The sequence below is a fragment of the Varroa jacobsoni genome, unplaced genomic scaffold (assembly GCF_002532875.2).
Source record: "Varroa jacobsoni isolate VJ856 unplaced genomic scaffold, vjacob_1.0 scaffold_488, whole genome shotgun sequence".
Taxonomy (NCBI): Eukaryota; Metazoa; Arthropoda; class Arachnida; order Mesostigmata; family Varroidae; genus Varroa; species Varroa jacobsoni.
In genome coordinates, this window is record NW_019213390.1 from 68,332 (window position 1) to 85,328 (window position 16,997).

General features: G+C 41.7%; 2 protein-coding genes across 4 annotated transcripts in view; one reads left to right on the plus strand and one right to left on the minus strand.

Moving 5' to 3' along the window:
• eIF2Bdelta (eukaryotic translation initiation factor 2B subunit delta) overlaps window positions 1–6,415 on the minus strand; it is an 8,183-nt gene extending 1,768 nt beyond the window's left edge. Inside the window, exons 1-9 of one of the 3 annotated variants that reach the window (XM_022834007.2) lie at window positions 5,933–6,415; window positions 3,858–4,052; window positions 3,293–3,587; window positions 2,900–3,039; window positions 2,245–2,589; window positions 1,686–1,961; window positions 1,145–1,418; window positions 641–920; window positions 200–433 (exon numbers count right to left, since the gene is read on the minus strand). In XM_022834007.2, the coding sequence (XP_022689742.1) occupies window positions 200–433; window positions 641–920; window positions 1,145–1,418; window positions 1,686–1,961; window positions 2,245–2,589; window positions 2,900–3,039; window positions 3,293–3,587; window positions 3,858–4,052; window positions 5,933–5,956 (2,063 nt within the window). In that variant the 5' untranslated portion in view covers window positions 5,957–6,415. The remainder of the gene's footprint in view (window positions 1–199; window positions 434–640; window positions 921–1,144; window positions 1,419–1,685; window positions 1,962–2,244; window positions 2,590–2,899; window positions 3,040–3,292; window positions 3,588–3,857; window positions 4,053–5,932) is intronic. The other 2 variants (XM_086968504.1, XM_022834006.2) reach the window with 2 other exon arrangements.
• Window positions 6,416–6,666: 251 nt separating this feature from the next.
• LOC111260894 (DNA topoisomerase 2) lies at window positions 6,667–16,733 on the plus strand. The gene is made up of 9 exons (XM_022833983.2): window positions 6,667–6,865; window positions 8,842–9,500; window positions 9,771–9,941; window positions 10,359–11,254; window positions 11,529–13,273; window positions 13,453–13,620; window positions 14,458–14,745; window positions 15,045–15,734; window positions 16,023–16,733. Exons 1-8 carry the CDS (start codon window positions 6,818–6,820, stop codon window positions 15,717–15,719), a joined length of 4,650 nt encoding a protein of 1,549 aa, XP_022689718.1. The 5' UTR covers window positions 6,667–6,817; the 3' UTR covers window positions 15,720–15,734; window positions 16,023–16,733.
• The last annotated feature ends 264 nt before the right edge of the window (window positions 16,734–16,997 follow it).

Genomic DNA, 16,997 nt, shown 5'->3' on the forward strand with positions numbered 1-16,997 from the left:
GGTAATATAAATAATAAAGTGAAAAACCTAGTTTCTAATTCAATTATCAACAAATGTTCAGGAATCACTTAAATATATATATATATATATAGAAACCAGCACACAGATATAATTTAATTATAAGATACAATTGATAAACTCCCATTATAGGTTTCTATCAAATAGACTGCATCAGATTGAGTTGTTACGATGAACTAACCTAGCGTATATAAGTACCACATCACCATCCGTGATCTTATCCTTGGCGTTGGCCACGATGGCCCTTCTGGCCAGGCCAATTTCAACCTCCACAAATCTAATTATCGTTTCCTTGATATTCGTGGCGAATTCAGAAGCGGTGCGCATATCTGTGCACTCTTCGCCCATTGTCGTCTTGACGTATGATAGCGCATTTAACATGGACACAGACAGCGGTCGACAGTGTTCCAGAAACCTATTTATTAGATTAAAGAACATAAAACAACAAGAATCAGCGTTTTTCGTGAAATTCCTATAAAGAAAAAAAAAGTATATCATGTTTTGTCCTATTCATCGACTAACCAGTTTAGAATGATCTTTAAAATTTGAAGTTCGCTCGCGTATTAAACCCAAACAAAACGCCCTGTACTTCAACGGAGCCTAAAATTCATCGATTACTTACTCGATGTTTTTGTCCATCTGAGAACCTAATTCTTTGGAAAGCTGGCGAATATCTTTTTTCTCCTGATCCTTCCTAGTGCCAAAATCTTCTACAAGCTTTTGTAGAGCTTCAAGCATAGCCGTACACCGATTGTCGGCATCCACGATCCGGCCCTCTGCGATTTGATAGCCAAGTTGAAGCATCGCAGGATGCAGCGACAAATCTTTGCTGTACTTGCTCAGTTTGTTTATGCTCTCGCCCCGTGTATGCATGTGCACAAACGGAGTTGTTGCAGATGGTACTAATGAAATCGCAAGCAAAAATGATGAGTGTGATGAAAGGAAAGTGACTGATGCGTTTTCAGGTTATCGTATAGTCACTCTTGACCTAATATAGTTGAAGCACTCGTAGGATTTAATTGGATCCATTGCTGATAATTTACGCTAGAACTAACTCAGTGCGGACTTAAAGAAGATACAAACGCTATTCAGCAAAGAATTGAATAGTGGAATTGTCTTTACTTACTGTCAGCAAATGAAACTTTCTTGCTAGAATTTAATTCCTTTTTCTTGTCAGCAGCCAAACTATTTTCGTTTCGCGTTCGTGTTTTGCTTGTTGGTGGCACTGCTGCCCTGTTTTCCGCCGTCTTAACTTCACCTCCTTTTGATGCTTCCTTTGCCTGAGCTTTTTTGGCCCGCTGGGCCTCCTGAATCGCTCTTCTTTGGGCTTTACTTAAGTCCTTCTTGTTTTCCTTTCCATCATCTCCGGTTGCAGCTAACTCTGCTGCACGCTTTGCCTCCTGCATAGAATCAAGAGAAGAACATAGCACAGTTTATAAAATTGGCGCCTGAATTTAATTTTAAGTAGCGCGACTTGCGTTGCTGAATACACGCCAACAGCTTGTATATCGAAAATATAGTGTCCACAATCTGATTAATCTATGTTGCAGAAATTAGATGTGCAAGTGCTCAAAAATTAACACCTGAGGATGAATTTAGTTTAGATCCAAAAACGATCCTGCTTTAGCTTTAACGAAGGTTCCAAAAAATAGAAAGGAATCACTTACAAATGCTGCTTTTCGTTCGGCTTTCAACCTAGCTTTTTTAGCCTTATCAGCATCTCCAGGCGGAGAATTATTGACGGTCGGCTGCTCCACCGCTCCACTGTTGTTGTTAGGAACGTTTTTTTTCATAGCGTCCGCGGCCTGAACTAGGATTGTCGTATTTTTGTCACCTTGCCGGTGCACCGTTGTCTGTGGGGCGTCCCTTCCTCCGACTAACTTTATCGTGACGGAGTGGTCAATGCTCGCCAGAGAATCCAACACTTCCGGATCATCTATGTGCTGTAAGACCACATCATTATATATTATTAATAATGCAATTACTGTGATGCCTATACATATCCAAGCAAAACGTCGAGTACATAAGAACAATATATCGCATCCGTTTGTACCATACAATCGGTGGTTCTACTTTATCGAGAAATAGCACGTTCGTAATAATTCTCATGTATATAACGAGACACATCGTTTTTACCTTCAACTAAGTCTGATAAAAAAGTTTTCAACAGTTGGATCCAACCTGTTCAAAATGAACTAAATGCTCTTTCTCTTTCACCACGCGTACCTGAAGTGACTCCTGTGTTTCCTGCAACTGGCGCGATTTCTCCCTGTCCTCATTCACGATGAAGTTGTAGTTGGGGATGGGCTTATTCGAATGCGGACAGACAACCTCAAGGCCCGAACTACCACGAAGTTCACAGCAGGGCGGGAGGATCTTATTACGATTGCGGCGCTTCTTCTCCCCTTCCTGCCGGACGGGAACAATCGTGAGGACTCCGCTTGTCTCTTGATTCAAGACAACGCCGGTGTTCACGGCAATACTTTCCGGAGTTTCGAACACCGGCTGCAACGAAGAAGGAAATCTGAAGCCACCACCGATCGTCTGCACCTGTTCGTTAGAGAGTGGCTCCTGCAAGAGGCGTATTGCAGCAACAGGTACGATATACATACTTATTTGTGCATAAAAAAATTTTCGTGGTTCGTCGATTATAAACAATCATATGGTATGCCCGTTTTGCTTTTTACGGCGTATAGTTTTAATATTCAGTAAATTTCTAAGCAATTTTCACCCGTATGTGTTATAATATATAGCATATTCAAAGTGACAAGTTTTTCATGGCACAAAGTGTAAGCTTTCCATATATGCGTACGTGTTGTGATTTTATGTATCATAGACAAAGTTAGTTCGATTAGTTGATGAAACAGTTGAGACAACTTACCTCGTCAATGGCTGGTGTGTGAACCTTTGGTGGATTCGGCGGATTATACAAAGCTCCGTGACCTTTGGCTTTCTTGTTCGTACCGATCAGAGTTACCACCGGAGAGCACTCAATTACCTTTGGTCCTTGAGAGCCGGCTCCTAGAAAGTACACAATATAATGCATGCATCAATATACATTTTAGATATTTTTAAAGAATTCAGAATTCAAACTTCACCCATGCAATGTATTTCACCATAACCACCAATGTGGACTTATGCAGAAAAATTAGCCTAATATTATCAACCACATACGAGCATATTATTACTTTTATTCCTCTTCCATCACATATGCAGACGATATTGAGAGCACTACAAGGTCTACTAGCAGGCCTTGTGATTCATGGGAACTCACTTTGTGATATCGCAACAGCAGGATTAAGGTGTGCAGGTATTGCACCTGGATCTTTATTTAATGGAATCACGGTAACTGCTGGTCCATCTGCTTTTGCATCGCCTGCGCCCGATGATTTCGCATCACTAGCAGTTTTCTTCTTTTTCTTCTTCCGTTTTTTCTTCTTCTTTGATGCTTCGTCTCCTCCAGCTTTTTGCGACGTTACCACGGTGGTCGAGGCCGAGGAATCTATAGCAGACACAGTCGGCGCAAAAGAGTTGGTCCTAGTCGCGTTTAAGGGTATAATTGACACTTCCTGAGAAAAGCAGGCAACCGCAAATGGCAAAGGTAAACACACTACGCAAGAGGTTTGACTCGCAAAGGCATACCTTTGACAAAAGAATATCCATCCATTTAATAAAAGCGAAATTTCTCAATTATGAAAAACACTATGGTGTATCTGGGAGACGGATTCGCGAAATTTTAAAAAGGACTGAAGGCAAGTGGAATAGTATCGAAATCAAAGTTACAAGCGGATTTGCACGTGAATACAGGCTTAATAGATGACATTTTCTGTTGTACTTACGGGTATGCGAGCTGGCGTTGTCTCCTTCAACGTAGGAGCGAATGTCGAGTTTATTCCAATTGTGTCTTCTGCCGATAAGACCGATTCAGATATCGACAAAGCCGCCTGGCCGTTTTTCTTGTTGTTCTTGCTCTTCTTTTTCTTTTTTTTTCCTCCGTTGTTTTTATTTATAGGCGCCCCACGCTGCAAAGCGGCCTTGTATTACAAGAAAATCACAGGAAGACATTGATTGAAAAATGAAGGTTCCAAAAACACGTATGTGTGGCTAACAATCACGTTTTCCGTATGTTGTCACTCCAATGGTTTTACCAATGATATGAAAATACTACAACACGATGAAGCCTATGCTAAGTCACTCATCACATACTTTGTACTAAATTTGTTTCAAATGGCTAAAACGGGTTCACCCATCACAGAGGTAAAACATATGTATCCGTAGTAATAAAGTTTATTGCGTTATTTTTATCGAGCACCCAATGAATAGCCTGTATAATCATTATAGGCGCAACAAATAACCTATCACGGAGTAAACACAAAATCCTTTGAAAACGTGTAATAGGTAAAACAACAATTTGACAAACAATTTGATTTATAACCTGTATGCGAAACAGTGCCTGCTAAAGAAATCATCGGAAAAAGTTTGACTTACGAAAATATTCATTCCAGGCTAGCCAAACAAGATAATAGTGGTATATAGAATGTAGGACACTTCAATTAGAATGACTTCAACGAGTGGAAGTGTCGTTGCATATAACTAGGACTAATAATGCTCAAACTGTATTCAGCTATCTAAACTACCCTTTAAGACGCATACATATGTGAACTATAAGTTATCTATTCCTAAGTAAACACAACTTACTTCTATAGGAAACGCACGTTAAAGCAAGTCTGTCCAAGTCAGCATCATACGTTTGGTCAACAAAGTCAAGGCAAGAGGCATCCTATTAAACCGTTAAATTTGATCTCTATTACCATTTCTCTAAACTCTGGCAGAAGTGCGTTGGTATTGATTTCTTTGTATAAATTTAATATAAGGGATATATATGTACATATACATATGAAACTATTTGCAAACAATGTCGTTAAGAAAACAGCATAAATTGTGATAAGCACCATTTTCTACTTCTGAAAAATATATTATGCTTCAAATTAATCGAAGTTATGAACAATATAAACACGTTGACCCAATTCTGCACGAGACAATGTCACAGACCTTTGAAGACTTCTCATATAACTCGTCACATTACAAACTATAATGAACATATAAAAATAAGCCTTCAACGTTAATGGGCTTAAAATATTCTATATGTGCAATGGTCCAGCGTCTGCTGCGGCTGTTTCAATCCGTCGTCTCATTAAAACTGTAAGCGCAGGCTGCCAGCCTACGGCTACTTCCGTAGACAGTTGCCTTTCCAAAATTTTATGAGGCGACATCATTTTGTGTTTCATTCATGCTTCACTATGGCGTGTAACAACCTCGAATAAGCGAAATTGATCACCTGTAAATTTCTTTTTTAGTGGTTCACTTTCTACCAGCGTGAACAGCAGGAGAACAGGCTGGCAACAACTGCCATGATGCACCACTAAAACAGACCGTGGTCGCCTGACCATGCGTTTAACCATGAAGCGATTGCTTGTTTTCTAGATACGAGCTAATGCTGCGAATACTGTCTGGTAGAAGTTGCTGCTGCTGGCGTTCCATAGACAAATAGTCTGGCTGTCGATCTTGCTGCCGAAGCAGCGGCCACCGTGATCAGTGAATGCTGCGATTGATGCTGTGACGACGGTAAGCGCCACCGTGAAGACAACAGGCAGAATAACAGCAGCAGCACAAGTTGGGCTGGGAGGAGGAAAGTCTGGACGGCTAGAATGCTGGGTCGTCAGTGCTATACGACGTTATCTTGCTAAACTCAGACAACTCTACGCATCTACGCTACAAATCCCTCTTTACGAACGAAACTTTCAGACTGCATTGGGAGTTTCGCAAAGCGCATGGTTCCTGTTATAGTAGGTTGTAGAATTCGAAAAATGGAGTCGACCTTTAGCTATTAAAATGCTAAATTTTCTCAACTTACGTTCATTGTTGACGCTGCATTCATTAACGGCGGTGATTAGCTATACGCCCTTTGACGTCGAGCAAGTCCGTACGAGAGGAAATCCCTCACCAAGTTTAAGATAAAAATTTGATTCAAACGGCCGAGTCACACTATCACCATAGCAGATGCGCATTAGTTGTGCAGCCACGAAAGAAAGAGGAAACTGAGTTTTCAAAAAACAAAAAATTTTTGTGCATGAACACTCACTCCCAAGTCACACGATGGAACGTCATTCGCGCGGTAGACAAAATAGTGGAGAAACACTAAAAAGAAACAATTGTCTCTTACGCAAATTGCAAGATATGATCTCGCTACAGTGTTCGAATAGTCTGTTCGCATATAGTGAGGCTCAATAGTGCTATTTTTTCTGTATACAGACTTTAGATGTGAGATGAAAAACACAACATTGGAGACGAAGAGCACACCTCATGCACAGACGGTATTTCTCGGAACAATATTCATACTTGGGCATCTTTCAATTAGACGATATGCGTCGTCTCGGATGTATAATATAAGCAACATGTGTTATCATAAACCTCCGTTAGAAGCGTGTGCGACTTACGTAGAGACTATCGAATTCATTAATAGTTAAGAAATTGAATCAGCATCTACAGCTTTCTGTGGTTTCGGAGCAGCCCAACTTATCCGCAAGATAATGCTCCGTCATAGATTTCGAAATTGTGCATGTTACCCGCTTTGGCGCCATTAGGGAACTGGTTCCTGAAGAGTCGTTGCTTGGCGCTCTTGTCGGACCGGCAGCCGAGCTCATCTTTCCGGCGGCGACAACCTACGCTCACGTTCGGCTTGGCAGTGTGTTGCGTGGACGCTGAGTGCAAGACGTGATCGCACCCTCTCGGCTTTGAGATGGGGGAGGACATCGAAAAGATCTACCAGAAAAAGTCCCAACTTGAGGTAAGGCCTGTCGCACTTCGTCTGTTCATTTCAACGCGTTGTATAATAGAGATATGGACTCAGGGAGCTGCATCGTCTGTCTACCACTACCTCGTATTGTACTACACAGCAGTAAGCAGTCGACTGCGGCATCCAATATCACAGGTAGCGGCTTTTCGCTGGCGTCGCTTGCATTCAACTTGCAATGCTTGCGGTGTGTTGCTTTCAGTTTAAACAATATACGTTGTCTATAAGGGTTCGGTAGAATCTAGAGTAGATTATTTTAAGCGTACTTCTGTGATTGCCGCGAGCCTTGTCGTCGGATGTTACGTGAACGAATCTCGGGTTTCCAAACTACGACCCACAGCGCGGCCTTCTAACGGTCGTTGCCCCGCCGAGGCACTCGACAGTTCGCTTGCTGTCAGACGGTTGCTCGGTCAGTTTGGGGTGGTGTGCCGGTCGAAAAAAGAACGATTTGCCGGTTCTGACTCTCTTAACTGCGGCGTTCGTTGTCCGTTGCTGTTAAAGTGGGACGGACCTTCCACTTATTCATTCAGTTTCTCCCCCCATTCCCCCTCCCCTCGACCGACCCATCCCACCACCCCCCAGAAGCGGTCTTTGTACGCTTCCCTTGTTTCTATATTCGATAAGAGCAAAACGAGAAGAAGTTTAAACACAACGGCAACACCGCACTTTGTTTTATGGTTCTGCTCCGCTGCTCGCTCGCCCATTGATTTATAAGTACCTATGTAGTGAACTTACCGTTCGTAGTACGCGATACTTGACCTAATATTTAGAAGATAACTGATCGAGATTATCATATTGCTCCGACGCCGTGGTATACCAATCGAAATATTGATATAGTGGAGATTTGTAGCTTTTATTATTATTATTAATACCATTATTATATTAGGGCCGACGACACCGACCATTCAGAGAGAGAGCGGAGGCCGGCAGCCAGTTTGCGCAACAATACAATCATACATGCATATGGCACAAATGTGTTTTGTCCAACCAGGCCAAATCGAGTGACGCCCTAACTAGCTAAGCTAGTGCTATCAAGTGCCGCTGGTATGCGCGTATACAAAAAGTAAGGGTAACATTTTGTTTTCGGTTTTTGCTTATATTGAGCGTTATGCTAGACGCTATCGGCAGAATACAGAGTAGGACAGAAGGGAATTTCGGGAAGGGGAAAATGTCACTGGCATGACAATGCATGCAGGAAGGGCCAACCCGGAATATTTTGCGACAATTAATATTTCATTATAAGGGCACGGGATTACAGCGAAGAGATAAACTCATTAGGGTCACACTTGCTGGGCGCATTGATCAGAAAGAACACGTCTATATATAACTTATATTTAATGTAAAACCACACTAAACTTCTCAGAACTCCGAAATAGGTTAAAACAACTAGACTAAGGTATTTAAAATACTATAGTTTCTATTGTATTGCTTTAAATCGTAGAGAATTAATGTTGAATTGCTTTGAAGTAGAAAACAGTGTTGATTGTATACTGTCAATGTCTACACGCTTATTATTCTATAATGAAAGCATAAATGCCGTTTAGCCAATTGTGAATAAGCATTTATTACTACACCTATGAAATCCAAACCTTTCCAATACAGTGCGGATATCTATTAAAGCTTGCATATATACTATATTAGCTAAGGCAAAACTGAAAGATAAATGACAAATGGTTTGCCGTAGGTTTGCTCTCATAGGTTCGCCGACATTGTACTGTATGTTACCATTTTTTGGGGTTTTGGTATTAGTTCCGTGCGAGATTCATACTGTTTATTTTGGAAGTTTTTTTCAAATTCTTACTCTGAGCTTTCATAGAAGACAATTTATTGGTTTTTACAGACAAAACCGTAATAAACACGGCGAGTATATTGTTAGACTTTGTCTTTCAGTTTTCTAACAGCATATTAACGGAAGCCTTATTTTATGATTTTCGTCCTGTCTGTTTTGCTTCTTGTAATTGGTTGAATAGCATGTTTTACTCCGTCCGGACACGTATATCGGTTCGGTGGAGCCGCACACCCAGAAGATGTGGGTGTACGACGGCGAACAAGACGGGATGCAGTTCCGGGAGATCACCTACGTGCCAGGTCTCTACAAGATCTTTGACGAAATTCTCGTGAATGCAGCAGACAATAAACAACGCGACAAAAATCAGGATTGTGTCAAAATTGAAATTGACCCCGAAAAAAATATGATCTCGGTCTGGAACAACGGAAAAGGTATTCCTGTTGTGATGCACAAGACGGAGAAGTGCTACGTGCCCACGCTAATCTTTGGTCATCTGTTGACGTCGTCGAACTATAATGATGACGAAAAAAAAGTTACTGGTGGCCGTAATGGTTACGGTGCAAAACTGTGCAACATATTCTCGACTAAATTCACGGTGGAAACGGCTTCTCGAGAGAGCAAACGGGCATTCAAACAGACCTGGACGGATAACATGACAAAAACAGCCGACCCGAAAATTGTGGATTCGTCTCAGGATTACACAAAAGTGACCTTTTATCCAGATTTAGCAAAATTCAAGATGGAGACACTGGACAAGGATTTCGTTGCCTTGATCAGCCGGCGTGCCTATGATGTTGCCGGATGTACGCCTGGTGTGAAGGTGTTTCTTAACGGAACGAGGTTGGTATAGTGTCGCGGTCAATCAGGTGTGAATCCTAGACGATACTTAAGAGTGAACTCTTTCTACCCTTATGACAGATAGCCATTTGTATATTTAACGTGTGGACAAGTTGCTGTGTGAAGCTAGTTCATTGTTTTTATTAATCGTACGGACATGTGCCAGTAATATTTAGTGCCTCAGGTAGAGTAGGTTGGTAATCAATGTAAGCAAATGATTGGATGTACAGCACACATTTATTCTATTCACTATTCTATCGGATTAATTAACAGGTTGCCGATCAAATCGTTTAAAGACTACGTGCAGATGTTTACGTCAAAATGCCTGCATGAGGACAGCGATAAGCCGCTCGTTGTTGTCCACGAAAGCGTAAATCCTCGATGGGAGGTTGCCTGTTGCCTTTCACCTGAAGGTGATTTTAAACAGATGAGCTTCGTGAACAAGTGAGTCAGTTGTCATTTTGAGAATATAACGGATATAGTATACCGAAAATTCGTTCATATAATAACAGTGACACATTAAGCACACTTTAATGCTGGCTTTCGTATCAACAATCTTAGTGACCGAAGTAGATGGGCAGTTACTTGCAGTGCTCTTATAAAAAAAGGCAGTTGTAGTGCTCTTATGAAAGGCATCCTAATGGTTTGTTCTGCGCCCCCGAGGAGTTTAATCTGAAATGCTTCTATTGGCTTGACTTTTCATTAATTTGCCTTTAAATAACTGTAGCTGCAACATTGAAGTTTAGATAGCATGTTCTTCACATTCGGACAAAATAAGCGAGTGCGGATGTGAGGCGTTATTCACAGCTCAGTGTGCTAAATATTGGGTGTATTTTTTTCACCTACTTACTGTTTTCGCAGCATTGCAACAACTAAGGGTGGTACACACGTCGAGTATGTAGTGGACTCGCTGTGCAAAAAGCTGGCTGAGCAGGTCAAAAAGAAGAATAAAGCTGGTGTCAACATTGGCAAAAAGCAGATCCGCGACCACATGTGGATCTTTATCAACTGTCTTATCGAAAATCCCTCCTTCGACTCGCAGACCAAAGAAAATATGACTAAACAAGCTAAACAGTTTGGCTCGAAATGCGATCTGTCGGAAAAATTTCAGAGCAATGTTTTGAAATGTGGTATTGTAGAGGCGATTATGTCATGGGTGCAGTTCAAGGCCCAGAAAGAAATGAATAGAAAGTGCTCGAAGAGCAAGGTGTCCAAGCTAAAGGGTATACCGAAACTAGAGGACGCTAATGATGCTGGCACAGCCCGTAGTATTGACTGTACGCTTATTCTTACCGAGGGAGATTCAGCCAAAACGTTAGCTGTATCAGGCTTGGGCGTGATAGGACGAGACAAATACGGTGTGTTCCCACTCAAAGGAAAAATTCTTAACGTTCGTGAGGCGTCGCACAAACAGATTATTGAAAACGCCGAAATTAATAATATAATCAAAATTGTCGGCCTTCAGTACAAAAAGAAATACGAGAGCCATGATGATATGAAGACACTTCGATACGGTCGGGTGATGATCATGACCGATCAGGATCAGGACGGCTCTCACATTAAAGGTCTGCTAATCAATTTTATCCACCACAACTGGCCATCGCTTCTGAAAATGAATTTCCTTGAGGAGTTTATTACCCCGATCGTGAAGGCCGTAAAGGGAAATCAGGAGCTATCGTTCTTTTCGCTTCCTGAATTTGAGGAGTGGAAAACTGCTACGCCCAACTGGAATACGTTCCGTATAAAATACTATAAGGGTAAGTTTTTCGGATTAATGCTAAGCCATGCTCTCCACGTTCGTGGCTATGTTACGATGCAGACTGTTTTTTTTTTTCTGTACCATAGCATACTAGCGAAGGTGAAACACATACTAAGAAAATTATGTCGGGTCATTGGCGAAAGATCACGTTGCTATAAATGCAATGATGACAGAGAAACTAGGTTTTATCGGTTGTTCTTTTCTTCGAGGTCATTCGAAGGTTATTTTAGTGTTGTAACGACTGTTTGTTATTTCTCTATTTAATGTTTTAGGTTTGGGAACCTCGACGGCTAAGGAGGCCAAAGAATACTTTTCAGATATGCAACGTCATCGCGTTACGTTTCACTATCAGGGCGCTGAAGATGATAGCGCTATTACACTGGCGTTCTCTAAAAAAATGATAGACGAGCGTAAAACATGGCTTACGAATGGTATGGAAGAGCGTAAACAGCGTCGATGCCTCGGTTTGCCTGAGATCTACCTTTACGGCAAAAACACAACGTCGGTGTCATTTAATGATTTCGTGCATAAAGAGCTGATTCTATTTTCTAATATGGATAATGAACGATCAATTCCGTCGTTAATTGATGGTCTTAAACCAGGACAGCGTAAGGTATTGTTCACCTGCTTCAAGAGGAACGATAAGCGAGAAGTCAAAGTTGCCCAGCTTGCTGGATCCGTAGCAGAAATGTCAGCGTATCACCACGGTGAACAGTCGCTAATGATGACAATCGTCAACTTGGCCCAAAATTTCGTGGGCAGTAATAACATCAACCTACTGCAGCCCATCGGTCAATTCGGTACTCGGCTGCAGGGTGGCAAAGATTCTGCGTCACCCAGGTACATTTTCACAAAACTCAGCCCATTGGCACGAAGTCTATTTCCTACTTCGGATGATCCCGTGCTCAACTATCTCTTTGATGATAACCAGAAGATTGAACCCGACTTCTATCTGCCTATTATTCCAATGATCTTAGTTAACGGTGCTGAAGGTATCGGCACGGGCTGGAGCACTAAGGTGCCAAATTACAATCCTCGAGAGATTGTCGCAAACATCAAACGTTTAATTAACGACGAGCCACTAAAAAAAATGAAGCCATGGTATAAGGGCTTCAGAGGCGAAATTGAGGCTATTGACGAAGGTCTGAGATACGTCGTCCATGGCGAGCTAGGTATATTGGGGTCGAACAAGATCGAAATTACTGAATTGCCGATCAAAACTTGGACCCAAACATACAAAGAAAACGTCCTAGAGTCTCTGTTGCATGGTTCGGACAAGGTCCCAGGTATCATCCAGGACTACAAAGAATATAATACCGACACGACTATACGTTTTGTAGTTCAAATGGATGAGCGAAACCTCGCTAAAGCCGAGGATGAAGGCCTGCACAAAACCTTCAAACTACAGACGACAATCGCAACTACCTCGATGGTGCTTTTCGATTCTAACGGCTGCATCCGTTTTTACCAGAAACCAGAGGAAATTCTTGAGGAGTTTTTCAATGTCCGTTTACAAGGTTACGTCAAACGGCGTGATTATCTGATTGGCTTGTTGACGGCAGAAGCCGATAAACTCAGTAACCAGGCCAGGTTTATCTTGGAGAAGTGCGATGGAAGGCTCGTTGTGGAGAACAAAAGAAAGAAGGAAATGATGAAAATCCTTGTCGAGCGAGGATACGACCCAGATCCAATGCTTAAATGGAAAGACAAGAATACCACTGATCAGGAAAAAGAAGCCGAAGCTGGCCTTGATGACGAAGATGAGGAGGAAAAGTCCCCGGAAGTTCGAGATGATCTGCAGACGAAGAACTACGATTATTTGCTTGGCATGACTATGTGGAATCTCACTTACGAAAAGAAAGAGGAATTGCTAAAGAAGCGCGATCAGAAGCTGTCTGAGCTTGACATCCTCAAGAGAAAAACACCCAAGGATCTTTGGATGGCTGACTTAGACGATTTTCTCGTTAAGCTCGAAGAGGTCGAGCGTAAAGAGCGAGAAGAACAACAAAAGGTCAAGGTATGTCGCCGACTTATCTGCCAAAGTAAATCATTTCAGGAATCCAGAGGTTTTAAATTACAGAGTGGTTTGACGATTATTTAACCTACAAAGATACTGCATGGAAATCGAAATAACCTACGTTTACGAAATAAGATATTTGCCAAACTCAACTGTATAAATATCCTACCTGCTTGCAGAGCAAGGCTATTCCGGCTCAAAAGACAAAGGGCGGACGGGCGCAGAATAAGAACCCAGAGTATATGCCGTCTCCTGCCGCGGAACGTGTGCTTCCAAAAATCGACGATGCACTTAAAGAGAAGATTGCCAAGGCGACGAAGCCAAAGGGAGAACCTGGAAAGCGAGGCGTAAGTAGTACGACCGACATGGAAGATTGGGACCTGCAGTTCAATGAATCCATAATGAGGCAGTTGCATACGTACTCGAGATTGGCATTAGGGCCTCTTGAAAAAGGTCCTTCTTCCATTACGTGTCGAAAAATATCTGCGCGACTCCGACCGAACATCTTGCCTATAATGTCTGGTAGCGTACTAAGATTAATAAGATTTGCCAGGTGTATTGTATAGTTTTTGCACTCGACTAAATATTATTCGATGCGGAGAAGAACAGGTTCTCAATGGAAAATAGTATCGGAATTTAAACCTCATAAACTGACGCTGTTTTTTAATATTTAACTTCATGAAACTACAGAGGCATATATGGATGGCGAAATATTGTGTTATAAAATATATTAATGAAGGATGTAATGACAGTGCTTATAGTCATGTTAATGTACACGTGCAGTAGTAGAAAATGAATTAAATCATTTTTTTTTTAAATAAATGTAGCTAACAATATATTTTCGTGTTATAGCCGTGTCTTCTTTGTAGCTTGGCTTCAAGTAGACACTTCGTAGTTTATGTAATATCTAAGCTAGGATTCTCTGCCTTCTTATTTGTTCTCTCCCAGTAGCATGCTCTCATTGCATTATGCCAACTTCTTTATTTTTTCTAGTAATCGTGTATGTTTTTCTGTCTGTCAATGCCTGTGGAAGCCTACTAATGCATCCACTAAGCATGGTCATGTCTAAGTAGTAGAATACTCAGTGTCCAACAAAAACTGTAGTGTAAAGGAAAGTCTTTATCCAAGTGGTAACAGCGATATCCTCTGCTTTCATGTTTCGTTATTCCATGACCCACTTCTAGCGCGCTAAGAAAGAGCTCAACGGTGAAGAAAATGGCAATGGCGATATTAAGGTAGAAAGCGGAACTCCGGTCAAAGATGTAAAGCCGCGCAAAAAATCCGACGGCATGAAGCAAACAAAGCTGGCCTTTAAGAAAAAGAATTTCAGCGAAAGTGACGATTCCGACCAGGAAGGTATGTTCGAGGGCACCGTCCCAGCCGCCGCTGCAGTCCCTGAAAGGCAAAGCAGCCGACGTGCGGCTTCAACGAAGATCAAATATAACTTCAGCGACGATGATTCCGATAACAAGGTAAAAAAATTTAAATCTGTTATAGAAATTAATAACCGAACGTATAACTGAAGCTTCCGACTCTGCAAATCTGCTTTGATTCGCTATATTCGCACAGTTTGATCACATTTTAAATCTGTTTCGATGTGCTCTACCATAAATATTGATAAGAAAAGAAAGCCAGGGTCGCACGTTTCTTTTCGTTTATTTTCGTTTATACAATTTTCGTTTATTCTCCCGTTTGAGGCATTCCATACCCAAACCTTTGACATAGCGCGTGCCGCTGATACTCTAATGCGAATTTGACATTTTTCTCACAGGAAACTGCGTTCGGCCAGGATAGCGACGGCGAGGTGGGTGGCTCAATGAAAAACGACTACGATGATACACCTCCTAAAAAAACTGCTGCTACTCCGCGAAAGGAGGCCGCAGCCAAAAAAGCTGCCGTTGATGACAGTCCCTTGTCTCCCCATCCCCCAGTAAATGTTCCCAGTGATTCGGACTCGGACGATCTTCCCCCGTTGAGCGCGAGGGCTAAGAAGGTCGAATTTGAGTCGCCTGCTGCCGCTGCGAACGCATTCGACGCCCTTATGGGCAGTAGCCTAGGCGGAGGAACCGCCTCCAATAACAACAAGACAGCCGGGTCAGCGAAAAAACCGCCTGCTGCAGGCACTGCAAAGTCCAAGGCTAAGCCAAAGAAGAAGAAGGACTCCGAGGATGAAGATGACTTTGACGATTTTATCAACAGCGTTAAAAAGAAAACCAGTCGAAAAGCCGACAGCGACTCGGATTTTGAAGCCGAACCTAAGCCAAAAGGCAAAGCGGCTGCAACAATTACCACCACTACTGCAGCCAAGAAAAGGCCAGCACAATTCTCCGATGGAGAAGATGCGCCAGTGAAGAAACCGCCGCAGAGAGCGCGCAAGAAAATGTACGTCGAAAGCGATGATGATGACGACGATTTCAACAATGATGATAATGATTCTGACTATTAAAAAAAAACTTTAGAGGTACGTAACGTTTTCATTCATGGGTATTCGTCGAATTATTTCGTAAAATTATTCGTAAAAGTCAAAAAACAGCTGTCACGTTCGTGTGTAAACACACTGCTGGTGTGCCTTTTTATGGGTTGTGTCGTTTATAATACTCGCGCTACAACCTTTTTCGCCTAGTATTCCGTTTGTAGTTCTATCAGATGCATCCCGTTACTAGGCACAATATATTAGAAGCTTTTCCTTTGACTAGCATTCCGCAAGAGCTCGAACCAATCCACCTAATCGAATTTCTTCTAATTTCAGGTAATGTCATTGGCGTTCCAGCATCCCCTTATACATTGAACATCGCTTAGGTGTTGCATAAGATCCATTTGTACATAGGCCGCTATGCCGGTGTATACTTACATTATACATTCGATACATCATCGATGTCTACCTATATATATATATATATATATATAATTACTAACATTTGACAGCTATACAGAAAGCACTGTATACACGATACTCTTTACAAATTTGTATATGGGATAAAAGCACATTTCTTTAAATCAATGTTTGTGCTATGTAGTACTAAATAGATTCTGTTTCGAAATCGTAATTATGTGGTACGGTAAAACTATAATAACAGTAGTGTTCTTATTTAGTTTAAGACAAAACTTGCTTTGTTAGATATTGTGCTGTTCAAAACAAAATACCCTAGGTTTTGACCCACCGTTGGACACGAACTGGTACAGCTGAGACATAATTCCCGGTTATGAAAAGGTATGCCAGATATTGGCAATGCAGCAGACAAAACTTCGAGCTTTTATTAGAGTTCGCTAGGAACAATCGTTAGGTCTGGCTCCAGCTGTAGACGCACAGGTCCACATCGAGGAGACCCACTGGAGGCGACCACTTGTCGGTTCACCATTTAGATAAAAATTTTTCTGATGCAGCTTTCCGAACCGCCTCTGCTCTTACACCGTGTGAATACTGTCAATAAAGTTGTATCCTTTCAAAGAACACTCATAAGAGTTTGTTCAGTCAGGTAGTAAGATTATTAACCAAGACAAATGTAGCAAGAATATCTGATTCTAATACAAGATACTTTCGAAGCACGTGCCTTTTTTAACAGTAAAAAAGCGCCTGTGTGAAATGTGTACAACACGTTTACCCGCCAGCAGCTATAACAATACAAGGAGAAAACAATTCAGCATCAATTTTTACCTTTTGCTGTATTTGCACAGATAAAAATTTTGAATACAATAACGAAACAGGACACATTCTTGATAAGAC